Raw genomic sequence first — 14043 nt, forward strand, 5'->3', positions numbered from 1 at the left:
CCGAATTTCCGCGCTAGCCTTGTAAGTGTAGTAGGGGTAGAAAATTCATTGTGTTTTTATTCAAGTTAGTTAATTCCAGGTTCTAGTTAATTGCTTTTCCTGTTTACATTGTCCCTTCAGCTGTTTTATTGCACCCCTGTACATGTAGGTTGTTATTTCTTAGAAGTCTTTTGTTACATGTTGGTAAACAGTTTCTTAATCCTTTGGTAGTGTATTCACCCATCCAGTGCATTGTATATAATTATAATCAGATCTGTAATCAAATTGTAGTATCGACACCATCATTCAGAACTTGCATGAAGACAACAAAGCGAACTTTGTATTCATCAAATAATTACACTGGCCTCAGGTCGACCTTGCGTCAACAACAACAAAATCGGCGACTGACTTTTCAGGATCACACTACGCCTGAGCTAAGACCATTGAGAACTTTTCAGTCCGCTATTGTTTACGACCTGAGCGTAACTGCGATGATTTTTTAAGACAATCTGAAACAGTCGCCCCTCAAAAAAATTAACAGTCGCAAGAGTATAACATTTCAACTTGTACGAAGTGATCCCGACGGTTGGGAACCAATCGCAGGCGCATGATTTCTCAGCTGTTGTGACCTGAGCATATTTTATCTGCGCATTGCCGACGATTTGTTGCGGGCGCAAGAAAATTGTAGGTCGACCTGAGGCCGGAAAAGAGTTTTAAGTACCTTAAACAACCCTACTCTAAAAGTGTTTCATCATTAGAGTGGGCATGCAGGCTAATAATGATGCAATTAAGCTGATTCACTTGTTGGCTTAAAAGCAAAAATTCTCCACATTTTTATATTAATTAACCCTCCAAATATTTATGTTACCTGGCTTTTACCTGGATTTTCCAATTTTGTGATTGACATTTGATAGTAATTAAGAAAAATACCAATCAGCTATAAATTATTTTCAGTCAACGCATGTATGTCCATTTACGTGTTGAAACACTTTTGAATGCTTTCAGCTCATGAAAAAACAACCATTGGAAAAACTTTTAATGTGACATAAAAGTTGACTTTGTGCTAATTGTGTTTTTTTTGTCATAATTCAGTACCAAGATGTAGTATCCTGATATATGCACATAAGGCTTGATAACAATATTGCACAACTGTTTCCAATCAGGAGAGAGTTAACAATGGAGCTATATTTGTCAATGTAAATTTACACAAGGATAGCAAAGTGTGACTGGTTCAAAGTTTATCGATTGTTGATCTTTAGATGAAGTTCAACAGTTCAATCATTTAGCACCTTTGCAAAGCTTGACTTCCGTTATCAAATTTAAAACTTAAATATCAATATAAATATACTTGGCTCCCATGACACCGAACTGAACTGTACATTAATAATACCATCACCCTCCTAGTTTGGATAACATTACCAAAGAGTTGAGTACCAATCATTTGGAACCAGTCTAGTGGTAAAACACCTGGGCCCAATTTCATAAAGCCTGTAAGCACCAAAAATTTGCTTTATGAAATTTGGCCCAGCTCTAGGTCATGAGTTTGAATCCCACAGAAAGTGCCGAGTATACGGGGCTTTTCACACACATCTGTGTATCGGTAAAAATTGTGAATGTTAGATCCATACACCCGAAAGAATTTCATGTGCTGGCATAGTGCACATGTCATTCAAAGCCACGAACCAGGGTAAGGAGTTGTCCAACACTTCAAAAAGAAACAATTTTTTAAACTTCATTTCTACACTCATAAACACACGTCCCGAAGCAGAAAGGAAAAATATCCAACCCGTAAATGACACAGGTTTTTTGTGTGCTGATTTTACCATAACAGCTTCTAACCAGTAAATACTAAGATATTACCTGTATCATTTTTCGGAGGATGAACAAAAATAAAGATGCCCCAAGAACCCCAAAATCACCAAAGAAAAGAAAAAAAACACAATAAATCCATCTTCCAGCTGACAGTAGACAACCTGATCTCTATGCGCATACTGCACAAGAGAAGTCTACATATCCAATATACTCAAACCATGATTTCTATTTCCAGGACAAAAGAAAAGAGCACCTAGATTTCCAATAGGAAAACTGAACATCAAATAAACGGAGTCCAAATCGCAGGAACCAGATACAATAAGGCAATATGTTTTGTAAATTGTACACTGTGTGGCATACTCTGGATACATTTGATTTTACCAAATGTGTGCCCCTTTCGTGAGCTGTGTATTTACAGAGTTGCGACAACTTGCGATTAGAAGCAATTTTTATCCATATAATGCATGTGGCCACACTTGAGATCAGGATACCAAGCATTTGGACAAAAAAATGGCATCCAGCAAACACATGACCAAATGAAACTGGCTTGATACAACTCCTTCATTACTCATTACAAAGCTCTGCCAGTCTCTGCTTCCTGCAGCACCGACAACCCACCCTTTCCCAACCAACCCAAAGTAATAATTTGTTTTTTAAATGCATGATACTAAAACCATTTCAGCAAATGAAATTAAAGGAACATGTTGCCTTGGATCGAATGAGTTGGTCTTTAAAAAGCGTTTGAAACCGTTTGTTATGTAATGCATCTGATAAGAAAGATGTTTTAAAAGTAGAATTTAATGATCCACACAAGTATCACTCAAAATTGCACGGTTTTATTTTAAGTCGCGAACTTACACGGTCGGCCATTTATGGGAGTCAAAGATTTGACTCCAATAAATGGCCGACCATGTTAGTCGACGAGGTAAAAAGAAAACCTCGCAATTTCAAGGCATATTCGTGTAGATCATTGTATTCTACTTTGACAACTTCTTTCTAACCATATCGATTTCATAACAAACGGTTACAAACACTTTTTAAAGACCAACTCGACTGACCAAAGGCAACGTGTTCCTTTAAATTTTTGTAAAGATAGATATTTGCATCGGGGATGAAGAATATTAATTTATGTTGTACCCATATACAGCGATGTGTGTTAGCACTGTATGGTGCTACACATCAGTGTTGTGGGTAAAACCCAATGAAAAATCAACACTAAACTTGTTGTCCTTTTGCATATTCCAGAAAATCAATGTATCCATCTGAGTTTTTGTCCTCATTTTGCAAGATGGGGTCAATCATCTCTTCAAGTTCCTTCTCACTGATCGTCTTCTCGTCGTTTCCGTGGTCGTCATGGTAATGGGTCATCGCTTGCACCAGTTCATTGCCGTCCAGCTTGTTGTTTTTATCGTAATCGTGCATTCTGAAGTAGTGTAACGTCAATTCCTCTTGGGTCATTTCAGTTTCGGATTTCTCAATTTCTTCTTCAAGATGGTGCATGATATGGCTGCGAAAAAGATGATTAAAGTTAAAATTGCAATCCTGATTTCTTTGATTAAAAATGAATTCTGTAATTGACGTTCGCTCAGGCATGCAACTGCAGTTTCTAAAAACAAAACAAAAACAAAGCAAAGTACCAGGACAACAAGATTTTGTATCGGGTTTCTAATTTTTAATGGCTCACTAAGGAACCAAAAATGAATCCTGTTTAACTAAAGGAACAAACATCAATTTGAACCTTATTTACACGCTGATAAAGGTTTATCAGAGGTGTACTGCCTCTAAAAAAAAAAGTAAACATATATTTGAAAATGGGTCACAGTCTCAGTTTGGTCTGGTGACAAATCCGGCTGAATACTTCCTGCAAATTTGAATGCGATACGAATAATTTGCATCGGTTGACTTGTGCTCATAACTACTGTGAAAAATTTTATGCAAAAATAGCCATGTGACATCAAAACTTGCTTTGCATTGGCAGGATTTACATACTCTTGTCAATATGTCAATATGAATGGAGAGGCTTAGACACAACTCCGCACCTACAGAAAATGTTCAGGGCAGCAGAAGATCTTTGATCATGATATCAGGAAATAACAGGACAACCTCCGAAGCTCTAACATTTCACCATGGTGTATCCATCACACATTGTAAATTTATACTGCTACAATATGCACACTTTACTCTAATTCATTGTACATGATAAAACAAATTTCAGTGGGCATAATCACAAGTTTTCATCAACTTAAAACTATCAAACGAATAGCAAACTACAGAGCAAGAAATCACAGCTTTTTTGAGGTTATTCAATGCTTCGTTTTTGAAAGGGCAAGGGCACCAAGGCAATTTCTCTTTGGCAAAGGGCACCTTATGAGGAAATTACAAATTTCTACTCTAGCATTTCAAGGGCACCAAGGCAATGACAAGAGAAGTATCAGGCCTGTCTCATTGACACAAATTGATCTGGGGTGGGTTTCACAAAGAGTTAAGACTAGTCTTATCTCGATTTGGACGAGTTACTCGTCCTAACTTAGGACTAGCCTAAAGTTTTAATAGTTCCTAGGTGAAATCAATCGAATGCTCCTTGAGAATACAATAAGCTGGTTTACACACACACAAATTTGTAAATCGATGTCATTCATCCTATTTTAACTTACTCTCTATCCTGCGTTTTAATAATGCTTGGGTTACCGCCCTGATTCATACGGTTGACTTGGCCTGGCTGACCAGCCGAGGGCTGACCATTTAGAGGGGGAAGTTGCTGCTGTTGATGACCCCCAGCTGCATTTTCACTTCCTTGTTGACTTCTGACAACGAGGAATAAGTGAAGAAGGAGAAGGATACTACTACAAAGACTTGCCTTCATCTTCGATCAGCTCTCAATGGATTCACACAAATTGTAGAATGTCTGTAATACGACAAAGAAACATTAATATATGGAAATTTGCTCGGGGATAAACAATATTAATTTTTGGTTTTACCCATATACACCAATGTGTGTTAGCACTAAATACTCTGAACATAACCGAGCTCTGTGAACAAATTAATCACAGGCATATTATTACTTGGGTGGGATGCGAACCAATGACCTTTGCTATTCTAGAGCAGTGTCTTAAGAACTAGACCACCGGCCGAGCAGATTGCCTGTAGCTAGAGGCAGTTTATTGATTCCAAGATTTTTTCTAATACCACTGTCTTAATACATGTAGTAATATCAACCACTACAAATAAGGTTGTGTTCCCTGGCTACCTAATGTACATGTACATGTAATAACTCATGTACACAGCAGTAAAGGTTGCATGCTTTCTGGTTTTCTTTTCACTGCACTTTGCATTATAATATATATATAGATCATCTAAAGCATTATCCATGATGGCAAATTTTCCGCACCTCACCAGCAAAATTTTAGCATAGGATAAGTTTTAAGCTTAATATTTTTGTTTTCATCCAACAATGTAACAATAAAAGTCCTAATATTAATTATAGTCAATACAATTACAACTACAATCAATGAAAATGATATTTATCATAATGCAAATGGTAATACCCATCAAACATCAAAATTACAATCACTCACACAATATATAGAGCAATAATACACAGTCACACAAGTAACCCAAGTAGGAAGGTCGACGGGTTTTCCAATGTGTTTACGAAAAAAAACAAGTTTGGTACCATTGGAAAGCTTATCTCAAACGTAATCTAATGGTAGTAAAATCAATCATTTATCTTTAAAGGTTGCGGAGATATTATATTTTAATATATTTTTGTCTTTTGTTTTTGTCTGTCACAGACCGTCCATTCTCAAAATCATGTAAATTGTCAAACAAATGTCCCCGTGTGGACAGCTTCAATACACGTATGGCTGCAAACAAAATCTGTCAGGACCCCCTCCTCTAAATCTTAAATGCGCAGCTATGCGCAGCCACCTAGCAAAGAAACAAAGATATGCACATGATCACGAAGGTATAAGCTTTCAGAAAATATGAGTTTTGTATAGGTTTTGCAGTTTCATATTTGAGAAATTGAAGATTTTTGATGTAAATTTATGTGTAAAACCTCAACTTTTGGTAACAAAACAAAATGAACGATAACAAACAGTTTAAAATATCAATCAAATTCTATCAAACTTGGTACCTCAATTCCTCAGACCTTCCTCTACACAAATATCAACATATCCCACGTGACCTTAGGCTATCGAGGCCACAAGAGAGCTGACTTAAAAAAAAACATTTTCGACACAAAAACGATTGAGTTTTCCCGCGACCAAAAATGGGTTCTCTGTTACGCGCTAACTTTCTTATTTTCAACTCTGTGTTTTTCATTTAAAATTCCAATCAATCGAGAAAAAACTGCTTAATTGTGAAAGGAAATGTCATCAAAATTTGCACTTAAAGGAACACGTTGCCTTCGGGCTGCGCTTTGTTGGGCGTTTTTGGGCTATGACAAGCGTTTGATGTAAAATGATTACGGTTGGAAAGATGTAAAAAAAGTAGAATATAATGATCTACACAAACATACCTTAGAAATGCTTCGCTTTTGCTAACTTTCTCGAAACAAAACGCTCCGCCATTTATGGGGGTCAAGATTTTGACTCCCATAAATGGCCGCCAAATTCACTAGTCTTATTTCCAGTCGCAGCCGTTGAACTATACGACTGAGCAATTATTAACAATGTTACGAACCCCATTTGTATCTATCTCTTCCTCCATGGTTACTCCAACAACAAAAAACAGTTCATGAACAAAAATAAAAGGGCCTACGTTGAATTAACTTTTTATTAAACTATCTAAGCAGCAAGTTCAGCCCACATCCCGGGGCCGAGCGGCTGCCGTCCAGCGGGCCATCATCATCCCCCGCAGCCAGACCTCCCCAGACGCAGTGAACTCCCCGTTCTTGCTCGTACGATGTAGGATTTTAGCGGGGCCAATCTAGTAATGCAAACACTTTGTACACGAAAGAATGTCTGGTACCCGTATTACTAATAGTGCATGTGATTCTGTAGCCGTGTGTCTCTTTTTGCCTCAGGCCTTTGCAGCAAAAAGACTTGATTATTTAATACTAACTAGCGAGTGGAGTTGAAAATGGATGGTCATGACCTCCCACACCAAAACTACAGCTAGAGAATTCATCCTCTCAATTAAACATCTGCTCAGACATATCAGAGGCGTTTACCGTGTTAACCGTAAGTATGCAATTGCGAGTCATATATACCCCACAGTTCGATTTTAGATACAAAATTACAGGGACTTTACTTCTCTGTCCTTTCTCTATGCTGTTTGCATGTACATGTAGAGTCACAGGGCAACAGGACAGTGGTGTCTATTACTAATACTAGTCCATTGCCATAGGATAGATGTCACTTGTCTTATTTGCCAACATGATCCTTTCGGGGTTATACATTCATTATTTTATAAAATAATGTTTATGTCTATTATGGGGATGTAATTCCTTGACCTTGGTCTTGGACGGTACTATTTGAGGTAGCTCCTGTTTACATTGCTCAGAATCATTTGACAGCAAAATTTACTGTGCGATGCATCTGAACAGGGAGCACATACTTATACTGCAAATGGTAGTTGGCAAGGAAAGCTAAAATAAAGTAATACTCTTGTCCACAAAAATGAAGCTTCCATAGGCCCTTTTCGAAACCACGGCTTCGGCTTTGGATTCGGCTTCAGACTCCGTCCTCTTGTCTGAATCCCTACGCAAAGCACGCTCAGTATTGTCCAAATATCTGCGGGGCCAAGCTAGCCCGAGCTGAATCCAAAGCCAAAGCCGTGGTTTCGAAAAGGGGCATAGGCTGGAAGAACTCTTTTCAAAAATTACAAAACATTATTTTGTAACATTTTTGTATCACTTGATTCCCAGGTCACAGTGAAAATTGGGTGATGATGTGATTATTGATATTGAAGCCGGTATGGACAAGAAAGAGTACACATACATCAAAGAAGTTTTTCAAGCACGGTTAGATGACAACCAGCTTCTTCGCAGGACAGGAAAACTCTGCTAATTAGGCCTGGGCGACCAGTGAAAATTACTAATCGACTAGTCGCACCTCCATCCAATAGTTGCGACTACGACACTAGTCGCGACAAATTTTTAATTATCACGATGCACTGTGACAATGTGTGCCGCAAGCACAATATAGTCTAATTCAAGCGGAAAAGATTGAAGATTTGTGTCACTGATGTCTGACTGTGTTCTGTAAGTAAATTATGTTGTCATGAATAGTCATGAGCGACTAAATTGGTTCACCAAACAGGTAGACGCAACTGTTTTTGAAGTAGTCGTGACTATTTTTGTAGCACGTTTAACCGAATAGTTGAAAACAATAGTCGCGACTCGACTAAGGATTCAATAGTTGGAGTCCGACACTAGTCGCCCAGGCTTACCGCTAATGGTTAGTTCGAATAAGTAAAAGTTTTAAAGGAACACCACCAAATTTCAAGTCATACTTGTGTTGATCATTCTATTTTTACTTTTAAAACATCCTTTCTAGCCATATGCATTTTACAACCAAATCACTCGATCTAAGGCAATACCACCACCACTACTACAAACAGAAGAACTTGTAGCAAAACACAAATCAAGATTTTCCACTTAAATTTAATTTCCATGTAACTTTCCATATTTTGGCTACAAAATTGTCTGTACAGGTGTGCATAAGACATAAGGTCAGTGTATTATTAGCATTATTGGCAAGTCCTAGAGTTTGTATGTAATCAAAGAGAATCTTTGTCACAAATTTATAGGAACTTTATAAAACAATATGGACAATTTATTGAGACATGTTTTTAGAACTCACAGCAGTACACAATGTATTTGCAAACATTAATTAAAATTATTATTTGTCAAAGAACACTATAGTCCCATGCAGTATCCTTAGTAATAGTTGGTGTATCTCCTCAATATTTATGCATAAAATAATAAACCTGTGACAGTTTGGGCTAAATTTGGCAATAAAAGCTGCAAGAAACAGTGAAATAAAACACCATTGCTGCAGTATAGAAACAAGTCCTTTGACATGCCTCTCATCATGTAGACTTTATCAAGTGAGTTTTATGATCACAAATTAGTAATAACCAATATCTAAGGTATAAAGTCCCTTTCGAAAAAATAAAAAATGCCTTAGATCGAGTGATTTGGTTGTAAAATGCATATGGCTAGAAAGGATGTTTTAAAAGTAGAATAGAATGATCAACACAAGTATGACTTGAAATTGGGTGGTGTTCCTTTAAAACTTTTACTTATTCGAACTAACATGGTCTGCTAGTCAACAATATGACTAGTTCTAAAACATCATTCTGACCATGCATTTCATAACATATTATAGATGTTAAATTTGCATCGGGGATAAAGAATATTATTTTTGGTTTTTACCCATACACCGATGTGTGTTAGCACTGTATACTCAGTACTTTCCCGAGTCCTGTGAAAAAATATCACAGGCATGTTACTCGGGTGGGATTCGAACCCACGACCCTTGCAATTCTAGAGCAGTGTCTTACCAACTAGACTACCAAGGTTGCCCGGCAGCTAGAGGCAGTTCGAATCCTATGTTTTGGCAGCGGGTACCGCAACGATATATTATAGATGTTAAATTTGCATCGGGGATAAAGAATATTATTTTTGGTTTTTACCCATACACCGATGTGTGTTAGCACTGTATACTCAGTACTTTCCCGAGTCCTGTGAAAAAATATCACAGGCATGTTACTCGGGTGGGATTCGAACCCACGACCCTTGCAATTCTAGAGCAGTGTCTTACCAACTAGACTACCAAGGTTGCCCGGCAGCTAGAGGAAGTTCGAATCCTATGTTTTGGCAGCGGGTACCGCAACGATATATTATAGATGTTAAATTTGCATCGGGGATAAAGAATATCTTTCTTTTTTTTCTTGTTTCCTCAGGACCTGGACCTTTTCCTGGTGTGATTGATATGTTTATCCCCGATGCAAATTTAACATCTATAATATATCGTTGCGGTACCCGCTGCCAAAACATAGGATTCGAACTGCCTCTAGCTGCCGGGCAACCTTGGTAGTCTAGTTGGTAAGACACTGCTCTAGAATTGCAAGGGTCGTGGGTTCAAATCCCACCCGAGTAACATGCCTGTGATATTTTTTCACAGGACTCGGGAAAGTACTGAGTATACAGTGCTAACACACATCGGTGTATGGGTAAAAACCAAAAATAACATTTCATAACAGGCATGTGGTTTGAAATCAAAATATACTTGCAAGGGTTAAGGTTAAAAAATTGAAATGGCACCGTGTTTATCAAACTTGTTGCATCTATGATCTATGTCTCTTTATGAACACAGAATGAAGATATTTCAGATAAATTTATTTGAATACAGATTGTTTATGTTTTTGCATTTTTTGTTTTAGTGTGTTTTTTGTTACAAAATATCGAAATCTCAAATTAATAATACAATAAATATGATGTTTGTATTTATAAACAATTTGCCATGTACTTCAAATTAAACTTAATCATATGTCGTTGAGATGAAAACAAAGCTCACATCACATTCAATGATTTGTTGACATAAGTAATGTGCAAAAAAAAAAAATAATAATAATAATAAGTTTAAATATTGACATTATGTGTTAATTTAGGAATAAGAATCTACTTGTTGAATCTTCTTTTTGGACGTGTCTCCAATCATCTCTTTGCATAGAGCAATGAGCTGAATCTGTGTTTTTCGGCGATCCATTTTGACAGCAAAATGGTGTGTTTACATTTCACACAACGTCGCGAGGTAGAGAACGGTATGCTACCTCGTGTTCTTCTGGTAGGTTTACCAGGCCATTGGCTACGGCGCCAGCCTAACTGCTGTTCATCGCGCATAAACGGACGATCGTTTTGACGGCTTGAAAAACGTATACATTTCGCGGGACATGTTTCGGGGTCAGAGGTCAGTGTTTTTTTTTTTTAATTACCATTCACTAATTATAGCACATTAAATGTATTATATTGCAAGAACAACTCTTAATAAGTATAAGGAACACCCTCAAACGTAAAATTTCGTGAAATCTCAAGGCAACGTGTTCCTTTAAATGATGTCTTTTGGGTGAGTTTTCACAAGCACTTTTCGTGTACAAACAGATACAAATCACGATTGAGGCCTTTCCGTCGACCTCCCTAACCCAAGTGTGTAAGTAAACATCTGTGACCCTCCTTTCAATCTTCGAATTGGATAACATTCCGTATGGCGCCACCACTTGTTCATTCATTTTTACAAAAAGGGATATCTCATTGATTGAGGTAAATAAGGTATTATTATATTATTTCATACCAAATGAAAAAGTGGTGGCACCATACGGAAACTTTTCCCTTTCACCCAACCGGACCGGGGACCGGGGACCATATTGTGCTCTTTTGTTTAGATCCCCATCCATCCAACCACAGCCTGCACAGCTCACAAGTATCCGATCTGCACACAATTCAGTACATTTTATCGAGCGAATACCGCACCCACACGCAATTTAATCAAAACAACGCAATTGCATTAACGGATCATTAATAACCAGCAGTAGAAGCTAGTTCACACTTTCATTAAAACAATGCTTTTTTTTGGAGGACCACCTCACAAAATAAAACTTGACTAACCTGTTTCCGCCACAGTTGAGCACCCACTGCTCCGTAGTAGTTAGTAGTAAAGGGTTTCACCAGCTGCTGCTAGAGCGCTGTCTGCAAAAAAAAAAATGATTGTTGTGTTTGTAACACGTTGCATTAACAGAAGTGGCACGGCTGGGTTCCAGACTAATATGTACTGCATTTGCTACAGGCTCTAGAACCAGACTTTAAACTTGACCAAGTCTGTTCCTTGCTCTAACTGTCATGCCTGTTGGGGGTGTCGCATGCAATTATGTCCTCTATGCGATACTGTCCGGAGCACATTAATGCATATGCAATAGTGTCCGCCGGACAGTTTTGCATATGCATTCATGTCCGCCCGGACGCTACTGCATAATGCAATTATGTCCGCCCGGACAAATTTGCATATGCAGTTGTGTCCGCCCCCGTGCGTCATTGCAGTAAATTAAACGCCCTTGGTCGACGGAACACTTTCTCCATTTTTTTTTACAAGCTACTGCATGTCATGAATGACATGAGAAATGTTCGGCCGCTGGGTATTCGCTGCAATCAAAAATACATGAATACTCATGCTGCATACGTAGGTTCAGTGCATGCACGCCCGCTTACGCGCGCACAGTTGATGTACGTGTCCACCGGACGGTTTTTGCATAGCCCCGGACACGATTGCATAATATGCAAAAGTGTCCGAAGCGATGTACATGTCCACCGGACGGTTTTTGCATAGCCCCGGACACGATTGCATAATATGCAAAAGTGTCCGAAGCGATGTACATGTCCACCGGACGGTTTTTGCATAGCCCCGGACACGATTGCATAATATGCAAAAGTGTCCGGAGCGGACAGTATTGCATGGTGGACACAAGTGCGTCTGACAGGTGTCGCATGGAGGAGGTTGGCATGGTTTGGGGGACGTTCGAATTCAGTGGGGATGGGCGGTTTGCACATGGAGGGCGGATGCTCGCGAATGGTAATACAAAACACCGCACCCCGGCTTGGTTTTCGTGTGTGAATTAATTAGTGGTTAACTCAAGCATGGGCGCATTGGTCTCCATTTTTTTCTTTTTCGTTTGTCTTAAGGGCACGTACGTGCATTTCATCCCCATACTTTTCAGTTCTTTTGTACTTACTGTATATGCCCTATGTCAGTGTATTTCCAAAGTCCAAAAGAGCCCAAATTCTACTGATTAAATTTTGAATGTAAATATTGCTCTGTTCCGTTTGCCGTTGGGCCTCTAAATGGCCTAAGATTGCACCACAGAGCATCTAGAGTGAAAACTTAGCCGGGCCCTTAAGCGGGCCTGGACCCAAGCCGTACTCGCGCGCGTGCTCACTCTTTGACAGATTTGCCCCCTACTAAAACTTGTGTCATAAATGCGCAACTGAAGATGCTGTTAACCCAAAAGCTTAAAAACTGCTGCTCACATTTTAAAATTTATGTTCCGTTCCATTCGATGCCTCTTATTGGCCTTAGATTGCTCAACAGAGCATCTAGAATGCGAAATTTTCCGGGCCGGGCCGGACCCCAAGCCGTAAAAAGCTTTGCGTTCAGCTTTATAGCATGCTCCATCTTTAATAGATTTGTCCGACCCATCACCCCACCCCTCCCTCCTTAAATGTCTTGTCTTGATCCACCCTTGACGATGCTGGTGATGATAGGGATGAAACGCGTCTGAGCAATATGCAGAAATTATATGGATACGAAGCTATATTAAACTTAGTTTTTTTTTATATATTTATTTACAGATCTATACAATAACCATGATAGCAAAATATGGTGCGTCATAGCTTTAAATAGGCATTACATTTCAACATCTGAGAGGGGGCACATCACCCCTCAGACTCCCTAGATTGCACCGGAGAGCATATACGGCCTACAATTGTCTAAGGGGCCCTAACGCGGGCCCCGAACCCCACGCCGTAAATGTCATGCCAAACGATGTCCCCACATCTTTCAAGACAAATTGAACTCTAGTAAAGCTTACTATACCGGTGACATCGTTCCGCAGATACAACCTCCCTGATGTGCAGACGCACTGTGATTTAAAATTCACTGCCCGCAAAAGCACACAAAACAGGTGTGGATCAGGGGTAGGTCCAGCTAGTCGGTCCTTGCCCACCCCCCCCCCCCCGGCCTCCCCTTTATTATTTTCACCGCAGCATCATTAAACATGTAGCGAAAGTTTTTCCAGAAAGGGGCTCGTAAGCATTTTTTTGCACAAGTTTTTATTCAACTGATGAGCGTCAAGTTTTGATTATTCTAATTGCCATTTATAAGTCATTGAAACAAGTATATTGCGTTTTCTGACGTTTTCTTTTGTTTTTACAGATGCAAAGTGTCGTATTACAATCATACAGAAGTGTTTTTCGAGTCACGTTCGCTATCAAGAAAGTTATGTGGATAATGCACATAAAATAGAGTATTATATTAAAAATGGAATTTATTTTATTCGACAGGCCTAAATGTTATCAGTTATTTGTATCAGCTGGTTATGCCATATACATTAATTCCATTGTTGTTGTTTAGACACCTTGTTACTGGGACCATGGAGGAAGGAAGAGCCTGGGACCAAGGCGGTACCTTTTGTGCCTTGAGGAGGGCGGAGACAACAACAGGGCGCTGCATCCGTAGCCAAGGAGACATCCTCCCC

At 39.0% G+C, this 14043-nt stretch overlaps 1 protein-coding gene across 1 annotated transcript; it reads right to left on the reverse strand.

Annotated features, from left to right (window-relative positions):
- Positions 1-2885: 2885 nt before the first annotated feature.
- LOC117294542 (multiple coagulation factor deficiency protein 2 homolog) lies at positions 2886-11484 on the reverse strand. Its single transcript, XM_033777002.1, has 3 exons — positions 11405-11484; positions 4446-4696; positions 2886-3298 (listed from the first exon to the last, which is right to left on the reverse strand). Exons 2-3 carry the CDS (start codon positions 4652-4654, stop codon positions 3007-3009), a joined length of 501 nt encoding a protein of 166 aa, XP_033632893.1. The 5' UTR covers positions 4655-4696; positions 11405-11484; the 3' UTR covers positions 2886-3006.
- Positions 11485-14043: the final 2559 nt, after the last annotated feature.

The sequence above is a fragment of the Asterias rubens genome, chromosome 1, assembly GCF_902459465.1.
Source record: "Asterias rubens chromosome 1, eAstRub1.3, whole genome shotgun sequence".
Lineage (NCBI taxonomy): Eukaryota > Metazoa > Echinodermata > Asteroidea > Forcipulatida > Asteriidae > Asterias > Asterias rubens.